Source organism: Pleurodeles waltl, chromosome 3_1 (genome assembly GCF_031143425.1).
Source record: "Pleurodeles waltl isolate 20211129_DDA chromosome 3_1, aPleWal1.hap1.20221129, whole genome shotgun sequence".
Taxonomy (NCBI): domain Eukaryota; kingdom Metazoa; phylum Chordata; class Amphibia; order Caudata; family Salamandridae; genus Pleurodeles; species Pleurodeles waltl.
Window position 1 is genome coordinate 1094648848 of NC_090440.1, and position 12904 is coordinate 1094661751.

Sequence of the window (12904 nt, forward strand, 5' to 3'; positions counted from 1 at the left end):
ACAAGGATGAGGGCACCAAATAATTACAAGACTGAAAGGGAAAAAATGCAACCTTAGTGGAAAGGGTTAAATTTCTAAGTCAGCACAAAAACAGGAGGCGTTCCTGCTGAATACTAAAGGAGGCCTGTCACACAAACACCGGAGCAGATGGAGAAACAATCCAATCCGGCTCCAAGCTGAATTGAGCCCAAGCAAGCGAGGAAAATGTGAAAAACCCAGAAGAAGAGAAGACACTTTTCTCCTCACGCCAGAAACGCTCCAATGCCACTCACACAGCTACCGTTAACAAAGAACAACAGTTAGTGGAGTGCACGCTGTCAAACGACAGCTCTCGTCTTAGAATGTTGCGCATTCAAGAGGAAAAACAAAAGTAAGTGATAAAGAAAAAAAACAATAATAACATTAGTATAACTATAAGAGCCTTAATACATACCACTAATATTTATAACCTGAAACACTTTACAATTATATAAATAGACGAGTAAAAATTTGTACTTATCTTGTCTGCGACCAGCAAGAAAAGAGGACTTGTTGCTCTCAGTCAAGTCATTTATAGTGATACCTTACGATGATTGGTTGTTTACCCTTTATGACAAATTTTGTAGTTCTCCAGCTGGGAAAACTGGGAGTTGTAGTTTTTCTTGGCTGCTATTGAATGAAATGCAAGGAAAGAAAGCATAATAAGAGCCTCCTTGCCTTGTAATAAAATTGATCCTCTCCCAGGAAACTAATACCCACTTATTCATCAGGAAAATAACTTTATTCATCAGGAACATAACTTTATTCTTGAAAAACAAAGCAGATGTAAATGGTGTAGTTCATGATAGGGCCATATTAACTCCTCAAATACCCTAGGTCTGACAATTCGAATGTCCTTTTGGTGCTGCTGGTTCATATTCTGTCCCTAGACTCCCGTACAGTCTGTAGCAAGAATGTGTTCTCTTGGGGCATCTTAATCAGCTTATGTAATGCAGCAGTTCAGCTTTACACTAGGCCCAAAACTCATGAAGGGTATAATTCACAATAAAAACATAAACCTGCACCTGCAGCTTTACTAGCTCGAACGGTGACGGATTTACGGCTTTCTTAAATCCAGAAAGGTTTTCAGAAGTACTCTGGGGAAGCTGTCACATTAGAAGGCATCCAGGTGCAACTCTGAAAAAAAATATGAATCCCTGTTTCGCAAAGGACTTTCTACATGCGCTATTTTACGTGTTTTAGAAATATGCCTGGTAAAATATTAATCGCCTTAATGCAGTACCACATTTTTTTTCTCAAAGGGAAAATATAGTTCTCTGTAGTGAAATCTCTCCTTGTCCACCGTCACTAAGGATGGAACATTATTTACGCCTGATACGCTGGCCATTTCAAGTGTAGCATTGGAGAATAAGAGAGTTTCAAAATGGCCAGAAGCTCTAGACTGAAATGTACTCGTCCCACTCCTTGAATGGGATTTACAGACCGGAAATAATACACTATTGTGCCCGGATGCATTTACAAGTGCAAGTACACCCTTTTGTAAATACAGTGCACTTGTATATTATGCATTTGTACATGTAGGTCAGACATTCATGTGCAAAGTGCTCTGTAAACATGCCCTGAATCTCCCAGGTAATCCACCAAATGCAGAATCTTGTTGTGTGTAGCCCTCTTTCATTGCAGGGATAGAAGCTCCTAGAAAACGTGCTACAAGCTCTGCACTAAATGCTGTGGCAAAACACTATGGGCCGTATTCAAGAAGGGCCTAGTGCCGTATAGCGCCACATTAGCGTCATCTTTTTTAACGCTAATGTGGCCATATTGTGGCAAAAACCATGCACCATATTTAGAAACTTTGTAACCCCTTGCGCCACATTATGCCTGCACCAGGCATATTATATGCAAGGGGGCTTTCCTCTGTTAGGGCGCCTACAAAAATGGCGCAATGAAATCTAAAAGTTTTCTTTACGCCATTTTTAACAGCATTTTTAATGTCTGCACAGAGCAGGTGTTAAAAGGAGGCACACTATTATTTTTAATGCCCCCCAATGTACTTTCCAGGATTAGCATCAACCTTTCTTGGTGCTAATCCTGCAAAGTGTAAAAAAATGTTGACACTAGATCCCTGACTACCGCCATGATTCGCCATATGTTAATTATGGCGCACACATGGTGACGTTAGGGGAGCGCTAACAGGCACAAGAAAAGTGGTGCTGCATCGGATGTAGCGCCACTTTTCTTAAATCCGGCCCTATGCCCTTTGTCGGGGATGTTGTAAGGGTAACTCATGAGGTGATAGCTCTTATATGCTTAGTCACTAGGCCAGCACCTCCAGCCTGTGCTGCACTTGTTCTACCCTGGGAGCATCACACTGATGGTGTAAGCACACCACCTAAATTACACAAATCCCCGTTAATGGGATCCAGAGGAGGGGATGACAGGCCATTACTTTTCGTTTTGCAGTGCCTCCAGATAAATCTAACTACATTGTACTGTTAAATAAGATCCATTTAGCACATGAGTGGTATTGTTAGCCCAGTAGTAGGAGATGCTGACATTTGCATCTGAAGGGCTTCTGCCCTTTTATCCCTGACTTGGTTAACCCATGATTGCTTGCAAGACAAACAGACAGACAACCATGAAGTAGATTTTACGTTGCATTTCACAACTCTGTGCTTTGGCACTTTGACATAGCATACTATTATCTATTTTTGTGTTTTTTTCAGACAACAGCAGGTTGCATTGTGGGGCTCGTAGCATTTGTTTTAACAGTTTAAGTATGAGCTCAAAACCCCACCATGCAAAGTGCTGTTGGATAAAATGGCAGTATTGGCTGGAGATGTTCTAGGTAGTATGGAGCTTATTGGTCAGCTATGTTTTAAAATGTCACAAAGTCACATATCCATTTCAAAAACTGCTTGTTTCACACAAACAAAAGGAAAATTTGCACACATACTTTGTTAGAGTTCACTTTTAAACACACATCTTGAATTAAAACAGATATTGGCAATGTGGATACATTTTGTCTTGTGTAGTGGAAAGTTGCATACCGAGTTTCACAAAACAATAAAGTTAGAGCATGGACAGCCGCAGTGCAACATTTACTAACACAAATAATTAGTTAGGGGCTGGTGGCTAAAGCAGAAGCAACATCAAACAGTTCCTGTTATACAACAGAAAAGGTGCAACACAGGTAGTCAACACACTAAAAAGCGAGTGGGAAGTGTTTAAGGATGGTTGTATAATTTCCTTAAACAATATACACAAAGTACAAAACTCCTGCAAGAAATAGCCAAACCTTTTATAGATTTACATTTATGTAATATTATAAATGCTTACCTGCCCACTGTGTTATGCTTTATCAGTGGTGTTAGAGTTGGGGTTTTTGGTTGGCAGTTAGGTTGCCCCCGGTGAAAGCAAGGACCATCACTCTAGTCAGAGCAAAGTATAAACACACCTGGTTAAACCCTGCTCACCACCTTGGTAGCTTCACATGAGCAGAATGGCTTATCCCAGAAGCAATGTGTAAAATATTTGTACCAATACACAGTAATACAGTGAAGCACTACAAAATGGACACCACAGAGGTTTAGAAAAATAGTAAATATTTACCTAAGTAAGCAAGACCAAATATAATAAAAGTCCATAGTACACAATTAAAATTATGTCTTTAGCAATTAAAAACACAAAAATAGTGCCTAGAAGCACCAATACTGCAATTTGATGTGAAGCGGCACTGTGACTGAAACGTTTCCTACATTGCGATGCCACTGGCGCCATTTACGAAGTCACACGGACCCCAAGTACAGTACATAGGCAAAAGTGTGGAAAACATGCCAGTGCACGGAGTTGGGGAAGCGCGGCGTCGCTTGATCTGATGCGGTGTCGACTCTGGTGCTGCACGGAGAAGGAATGGAGGCGTCACAAAGAGGTGTTGGGTCCTTGCTGCGCAGCAGTGGAGGTGAGGCAGCGTCGGTTGCGAGGAATTGGTCCCTGAGCCCCTCCGGCAAAGTCAAAGTCTGGCAAAGTCACGACACTGTGGGACGACCTCACGGGGTCACGTCACAGGGTCACAGGCGCAGTGACGGTGTCAGGTGTCACAAACGTTGGTGCTACGACACTCTGATCTTGCGAGTTTTTGGGATGATAGCGGCGTTGGTGACACGGGTCCTGCGATGTTGGTGGGGTCGTCGCACTTCTGCGAGGTCCACTGCTTCAGGTGCAGGAGGCATCACGGGATCAGTGCAGCAGCTTCCTTACAAAGTTGCACAGCGTCGTCCGGCGTCGCTTCACAGGATTTCATCAGAAAATCAGTCTCCGGGGCCCAGGGACTGAAATATCACCCTCTGACAAGCTAGAGTCCACAGCATGCAGACTCAGAGACTGGTTGGTGAAGATTTTGCTGTCGCTGAGGCTTAACAATCAGGGGGCAAGCTCAGTCTAAGCCCTTGGAGATACCTCTCAAGCAGGAATGCACAACAAAGTCCAGTCTATGTCCCCTTTCACAGGCAGAAGCAGCAACTGCGGGATAGCCCAACAAAGCACAGTCACAGGCAGGGGCAGCACTTCTCCTCAGCTCTTCAGCTCTTCTCCTGGCAGAGGTCCCTCTTGAATCCTTGAAGTAATCTTGAGGTGATCTGAAGTCTGGGTTTTTGTTTCCAATACTCATACCCCTTTCTGCGTTTGAAGTTGCCCAACTTCAAAGTGTCATTATTATCCTAATGAGACTACTGGATTTGGGTGGCAGAATCACTTGTACTTTGGGGGACTGAGTCTGAACTCACTACAGGTGTCACCTGTCGGCCTAATCCGGGTTTTGTTCCAGCTAACTAGCAGTGCCTCACCTCCACCCAAGAGCAGGGATGATTGGGCAATCGAGCGCATGACACAATTGACTCCTCAGGCAAATCGTGGCCACTCAGATCTTGTCCGTTTCTCTCAGTTACATTAGTCTCACTTTCACTAGGACAATCAGAGGCAGAATAAAGTTCAATAAGGTTTTATTGAAATAACTGCATCTTAGATAATAAAGTGTGTACTGCAGTAACAAGGATGATGAAGCATGACAAGATAAAAATTGTGAAAGGAGAGTAAAACATAAAAATAATGCTACCATATTGTCACTAGGATTGTTAAAAAAAGTTCCTACCTAGGCTATGTTACAGCACTACATGTTAAGCTCTAATTCTGCCCTTCAGGTTCCCCTCATACCTGAGCAAGAGGCCTGTAGTCTACATAAGCAGCTGCAGAGAAGCACTCAGCAATCAGCATACAGTTGTGGTCATCTGGCTGGAATCTCCCTCTAACGTACATGGGTCAAAGTAGTGTTTTTATAATAAAACATCTGATGTTCCAAGAAAGGATCCCCACGTAAGAGTGTGTATGCTTCTGTGAATATTAGAGATGAACGTACCACTTTTGCCAGCAACCTATCGTACTGCAGCCTTGAGAAAAGCACAGAGTGAAAGAAATGTCTTGTTTAAGAACGCAGTGCTGGTCTAAGCAAAGAACAGCTAGATAGAGAAAATAAAACAAGACTGCAAATGTAGCTATTTTAGAAAAAATAAAAATGACGCTGAATAAAATATGTCTAGGTTAAAGTGCACAGCGGCAGGCCTAGTTTGCTAAAATGATGTGGATGAAGCTATAACTAAAATGGCTACACAACAAAGTAAAGTCTCTGTTGTTTACAGGATCTTGCCTTGCCCAGGTCAGGCTCCAGACACACACCAGGGGGTTGGAGACTGCATTGTGTGAGGGCAGTCCATTCAGGTGTAAGTGGCCACTCCTTTCTCCAGTCTAGCCCAGATGGCTCATCAGAATATGCAGGCTACACTCCAGCTTACTTTGTGGCACTGTTTAGAGGAGATTCACAAATAGACCAACTGTCAATATGACCCAGAGAGGGAATCCACAAACAGAAAAAGTCACAGAATGGTTTAAGGAAGAAACTGCCTACTTTCTAAAAGTGACATTTTCAAACTAACAATCTAAAAAACAACTTCACTAAAATATGTGTTTTTAAATTGTGAGTTCAAAGACCCCAAACTCCACATTTCTGTCTGCTCTGAAAAGGACCCCCCCTTTAATGATTTTTAAAGGCCGCCCGGTGTTAACCTATGAGAGAGAGATAGGCCTTGCAGTGAAAACCAAATTTGGCAGTATTCACTGTTAGGGTACATGTCCTACCTTTACCATAAACTGCACCCTGCCAATGGGGCTACCTAGGTCCTACCTTAGGGGTGCCTTTCATGTATAAAAAGGGACGGTTTGGGCTTGGCAAGTGGGTACACTTGCCAAGTCGAATTGGCAGTTTTTAAAACTGCACATACAGTCACTGCAGTGGCAGGTCTAAGCCATGTTTACAGGGCCACTACTGTGGGGGGCAGAATCAGTGCTATAGGCCCTCCAGTAGCATTTGATTTACAGGCCCTGGGCACTTTTAGTGCACTTTACTAGGGACTTACTAGTAAATCAAATATGCAAATCATGGAAAAGCCAATTACACATATAATTTCACGTAGGGAGCACTTGCAATTTAGCACTGGTCAGCAGTGATAAAGTGACCAGAGTAACAAAAACAGCAAAAACAGAGTCCAGCACATAGCAGCAACCTGGGAAGCAGAGGCAAAAAGTTAGGGGAGACCACACCAAGGATGCCAGGTTTAACAGGTGGATTACATATCTTGCAGTGGGATGCATTCAAAAGTACTCTTGTTCTCTGGTTGTACAGTCTCCTAGCTATAGGCTCTGAAGGCTCTGTAGATTGGGTCTGGTTATGTCACATATATCAACATTTATGTCCTTGCTTTGTTAAGAATGTTGTGGGTGAGCTCAAATGTTTTACTGGTGTTTCCATACAACAAGAATAAAAACGGGAGCACTGAGCAACTGGCTCTACTTTTCTTTTCCATCTGCATTTTTCAGGGCTCGAACATTGCCTCCCAGGAATATAGGTATCTCACATCAAATATTATAAAACAATCCTGCTTGATAAGGTATGTTCTCCACCTCAGAAGCAGGGGGGTTTCTTCTACCAAAATATTGTTTACAAATATTGTGAGACACAAATATCATGCCAAAATATTGTGACATCAAAAACATTATGCAACAGAATACAGAAAATATAATTTAATATAGTTTGCTTAGGGACTTGAAGTTTTTTAGTATCAGATATATAGTTTTATTTCTTAATTATTTGGTTGTTTTATTCGTTTTGTTTTGCAAGTTATATATATATTGTATTGTGAGTATCCTTACCACCAGGGATTCTGTGGCGGCAGCCCTGACACAAATCCTGGTTGTAAGGATACTGGAAACAGGAATACTCATTCCTGTCACCACAACAGGACTCCCCAACCCCCTCTTCATGTAGGAGCCCCCCAACCCCATCAGCAGCTCTCCAGCCCCCCAAGCAGTGACATCCTCCCTCCCATTCCCTGTTCTGACTCCCCCGCCCCCGTCCATGTTCTGAACCCCCCACCCCGATCCCTGTTCTAACCCCCGTTCAGGCATGCACACACCACACTTGCATACATACACGCAGACATCCACGCTCACTCATTCACACACACATTCACACACGGCCATGGCACACACCCATTTCTGCATACATGCACACATACTCCCCCCACCCGCTTACACGCATTCACACAAGCACACAGACACTTCCCCACACATGCACACAAACACACACAATGCCCCTCACCCCCCTCCATTCACATGCACATAACACTCAACACCCCCTGCCCTACCTGATGGTCGTCCGGGAGGAAACGGGGCCTGTGGTGCTTGCTCCGCCGCCAACACAACACCGCCACGCCGTCTACAATGTTATAATGTCGCGGGCGGTGGTGTGGTGGCGACGAAGCAAGCTCCACTAGACTGTCAACCGTCAGTATGGCTGCTGTTGGCTTCCCTGCCAAATAGTGGCGAAGAGCTGCCAGCAGTCATAATATGGCAGTCTGAAGACTGCCAACACTGGCGGTCAAGTGGCGAGTGTGACTTCGGCGGTCTACTAATAGACCGCCGTTGTCATAATGAGGGCCATCGTGTTTTTAAGTTTTAATTTCTTTAATAATTAAATTAATTATTTTTAATAGTAATCTTAATGTGTATTTCCTCATTTCAATTCTTCATATAGTATGTTTATAGTTTTTATACATTTAATTTAAAGTATATATTTATTTTATGTTTGTAAGTGATAATTGTTTATATTATGCATTTTTTTAATGTAATACATTATACAAGAGGGTTTTGTACAGTGTGCATCCTGAACTAATTCAAGGTGCTCTCAAATGCAATTATCATGGAAAAAGAGGCAGAGTGAAGAATAAGTGCCTATGGTCATACTGTTTGATGAAGCTTGGAAGCTGCGACTGAAACCAGGCTTCCTGATTAGGCATTGTGCAGTTCAGATCACATTCTTCCTCCTTTCTGCCATAATGACAATTTAATTGGTGAGCCAGGAGGCAAATCTGTAGTCCTAGATCTTCTATACAAGGCCTTTATTGTTTTAACTACAACAACATCATAGTCTGTTAAACCGTATACAGTGCAGATCCTGAACTGAGTTATATAATGTGCTGACTGCAGAAAAGGAGGCCGAAGAAAGACAAATAATTCCCCAGAATCTCACAATTTGGTGAAGCTGGGAAGCTGCGATTGAAACCAAGGCCTCTGTGTCAGGGCCGGACAACTAGTATTGCCAGGGTCCAGTAAGTCGGGGCATGTTAGGAAAGTGCACTTAAATTATCATTTGTTTTTTAGTATATGGGGCAATAACACTGGAAACATCCCTCTTTGTACAAAAAGGTGCACCTTGGCAAAAACAGTGCAGGCTTACCTTTTACAGAGGACAGGTACAGCTAGTGTAGCATCAGCACAATTATTTTACCATCACAGGACAGCTACAAATTGGGTAGCAGCAGGGCAAGCTTTACTTCCTCACAGGATAAGAACAGCATGGCAGCAGCAAAGCAAACTTCTCTCTCTCACAGAAGTGCAATCTTCCATTTCCCGTGGAACAGATCTATCAGCGCAGACTAGTACAAACTTTCCCTGCTCATACAACATGAACAGTAATGGTATGAGGGAAATGTAAGTCACAGACAGATTTTTAGAGTGGGAGAACATGCAGTTTATTGTACTATTGTCACTTAGGTGATATTCCTTTTCACCCTGAAAATCCTGCAGCTACCACTCAGAGACCAGCTGTTTGTGTTGATTCTTTTGGTTTTCTACATATTAAGACATTGTAGTGATTGATATTTGGAGCAGCCTCATCACAGCCTAAGTAACTATGCTCTAGGCAAATGCCAACAGCTTTGAAAAGGTACGACATGACAAGCTTGGTGCTGCACCAGTATGCTTACTGTTATTTTCTGAATCGCTGGGACTTTAATGTCCTGTTACTTATTTTATATTGGCCTTTCATCTTTAATCTTACGTCATTTCATTAAAATGTATTTCTTCTACATCTTTCCTCCCGCTGATGTATCTTCTGTATGTTACATTTGGTTTGCATATGTGTCACCTTTGACGCGCTTGCAGAATGTTTAAGTTAAAATTGTTGCTGTTAATTTCAACTGTTGCGCTGTCCTGTAAATCGAATAAATGCTTCTTTCTTCTGCTGTGTTTTTATTTTACCAGTAGTTCATACTTGGCAAAGGCCTTGTTGAGGGCTTCAACCGAAAGAGTTTTAATTGAAAATCCGGCTCTCTTTGCTCTCTCACCTCATGAGGAAAGATGATATCTTCCATTACATGCTGGACATTGTGGAGACACTAAACTGCTGTCTTGATCTACACATAGGTGCTAGCATGATGACTATCATCATCAAGGTTGCCGCCGGCAGAAGGCCTTCCCTCAGTGACATTCCCGAAGAGCGCCCTGTGGAGTGTGAGCAGATGATTGACTTGCTTCAGAGATGCTGGAACCAGGATCCCAGGAAGAGACCTGCCTTCAAGGGTACGGCCGAGTTTTATAATCATTTGTATAATTTATCTGAGTGTTTTGTATCACACCAACAAGCTGCACTCCAGGTGCATAAGTGCCCATATTTTGTATGAATACAGTGTAGGAGGGAGTACTCGGTTTCTAGCCAAAACCAGGTGAACAGGTAGTTGTAAAATATTCATGGAATTGATGTTAACGTGCGATTATTTTTCCACTGGTCATAAGGGTGCTTAGAAACACAATAAAATAAATGGAAAGTAACAGTGGAGTTTAAGTGGCGAAGCTTTTAGTGATAGGTGAGACAAGTTCACATTGATTGCACACTGCAGGATTGTAGGCCTTCACCGTTATTTTTTGCCATGGGTGTTGCCCTTCATCCAGAGCAATAGGATTTTTGGAACAGCTCATCACCTCCCATCACTTTACTGCAGCCAAACTTCAGGAACACTCCATTGGTGCCACTTTTGGGAGTCCACTTGAGTCCAGGACAAAACTAATCCACTCCACAGAATGCAGTTCGTCCCGTAATGTTTAATATTGTTTCATTCTAAGGCAAATATGCCACCACTGGCTCAACTAGTAGATTTTGTGCAGCTGGAATTCTGAGAAAATAGATTGATTTTGGGTGAAATATGACAACGAGGAAAGGCCTTGTTTACACTTTGTTTTTGGTATTGCCGACAGACATTACCTGTTTATTGTCAAAATACCTATTGTGTACAGTATCAATTCTTACGGTTGACTTTGGATCAGCCCATTGCTAATCATTGGTTGGCTTTCTTATAGACTAATTTGCTTGATTCTTCTTCAATGACTTTCCATTCCCTGCTCATGTTTTTCCCTGCCATGCAGCCTGACCTATGGACAAGCCTTTTGATTGGCTGACTTGCATTCTTCCTATGCTTACATCCAGAGAAAAACTTGTATTGTTTACTTTCAGTACTCCAGGGGAGTACATGTGTTTCCTTGCAGTCTCCCATCTCCCCTGTGTGTTGATTTCCCCTCCACAGCACTTTCTCTGCAATCTTTGTGTTGCCCGACTTTCCCCAGCTCTTCTTTCTCATCCCCCACCACTCCCCATCCCAAGTAACTTTTTGATTAACCCTCCCCAGTCTCCACTCTTTTACAACCCTGCTGACCATTGCTTATCGAAGCAGCGATCTACCCTGCCTACTCTTCTGTTCCTCCATTCTTCCTTTTTTAAATTACTAACATTTATATACATATTTATTTTTCAGGAAGAACTGGCTGTTGCAATTTCGTGGTGGGCTGTTCATTTCCTTACCTGAGCTTTTTTGCTCCTTCTATTTTCTTAATTTACTGCTCCAAGATGAGCCTCTGCCATTTCAGAGCATTAAATCCGCCCACCCAAAAATTGCTGCTGTGTTGTGGTGTATGCTTGGTGAAAGATGCGGAAACATGTCATCATGGTGGAGCTAAAAGCAAACATTGTTGCTGGGTCATGAAATAGGTACACTTATGTGTGGTGGCACACTGGTGCACTTGTCCTCACCATGGGTACACAATAGCATCATGACACAGACATTGTGATGCATGATGCCGGAGATACACATATCATCAATATACAATTATGTGGAGTGAAGCATAGTACGTCTATAATTACCCATTTTTGCAGTTTTATTTAAAACGATCTTGGCCTGAGAACATAACAGCACTTTACAATACAACCAGAAGTTACCCATTTTTAGGCATAGTTGATGGAGGGATTTGAACCTGGTTTCCCAAAGTTACCCACACAATATTTTAGTTGTGCATATTTAAGTTTCAATATTTTTTACCATGACATTTAAGAACTCAATATTGAGACCGCACACCCAACTATACAGTAGAGACACGGAAAGCACCACATTCATCACAGAAATCTTCTTGTCAGGCTGAGGGTCAAAAACCTTTAGAGACATCTACATGTGCTATCCTCATTCAACAGCCAGATCAGGAAAACTATCTAGATGCAAACCAAAGATTAATTAAAACTTATGGGCATATTTATGAACACTTGTGCTGCCGTTGTGTCTGTGATGCAAATGCAGCACAAACCTCCAAATTTTGCTGGCTTTGAATGGCCTCACAGATATGGAGTAAGGTAAGGCAGCGCAAATCGCTGCATTGCCTAACTCTGCCATACAGAGGCACTACATGGGCATCACAGTGGCTGTTCCCACACAACACTCATGGATTTTAACACATCTCCAGATTTACAAGAACTGGTAAACCAGGTGTTGCAATCCCTAGACTGTTCCTTGCAACACCTGGCACTACCTTAGAAACCCTGGGCCTCAGAGATGGCAAAATCATCAGTGCCTAGAACAGGAGAGGGTCACCCCTATGGGCTTTGGGGCTCCACCCTCCTTGCTTTCTGCAAATTTCTTATTATAAGGATAGTGAATACTAAACCATTATTACTCACTATTAGTGCAATAAAAATGGAGCAATAGGAGGTGGCATGGGACCTTCACTCGCTGCTAAGCTAAGTAAAAAGCAAACATTTTAAATGTGTCTTGGGTAAGTGCACCTGAGTGATAGAGCTTTTTTGTGCGGGAGATTATGCCACATAATGTGTGTCTGTATGTGTGGCATGTGTGTGTGTGAAAAATGAGCGAGAGTGAGTGACAGATAGTTAATGGGAATTAGTGAGAATGAGTAAGACTGAGTGTTAGTAAATGTGCACAAGTGAGTCAAAGGGAGTGAGAATGAGTGAATGAGAGTGACTACTCATGAGTGAGCGTGCAAATAAATGAGCGTGATAGAATGGAAGAGTGTGTGAGTGAGAATGAGTGAGAGTAAAGGAGAATAAATGAGACAGTGAGTATGAGTGACTAAGATTAAAAGTCAGTGCAAGTGAACGTGAATGAGTAGGAGTGAATGAGGGTGAGCATGGGCGAGGGTGGATGAGTGAGAGTGAGTGTGTATACAAGAGTGTGAGTAAGAATGGATGAGTTAGAGTGAG

The 12904-nt window shown here is 42.5% G+C and overlaps 1 protein-coding gene across 3 annotated transcripts in view; it reads left to right on the forward strand.

Annotated features, from left to right (window-relative positions):
- Positions 1–12904, forward strand: part of ANKK1 (ankyrin repeat and kinase domain containing 1) — a 203240-nt gene that overhangs the window by 155297 nt on the left and 35039 nt on the right. For all 3 annotated transcript variants that reach the window (XM_069224376.1, XM_069224374.1, XM_069224375.1), the window contains one exon: positions 9793–9948. In XM_069224376.1, coding sequence (XP_069080477.1) covers positions 9793–9948 — 156 coding nt within the window. The remainder of the gene's footprint in view (positions 1–9792; positions 9949–12904) is intronic.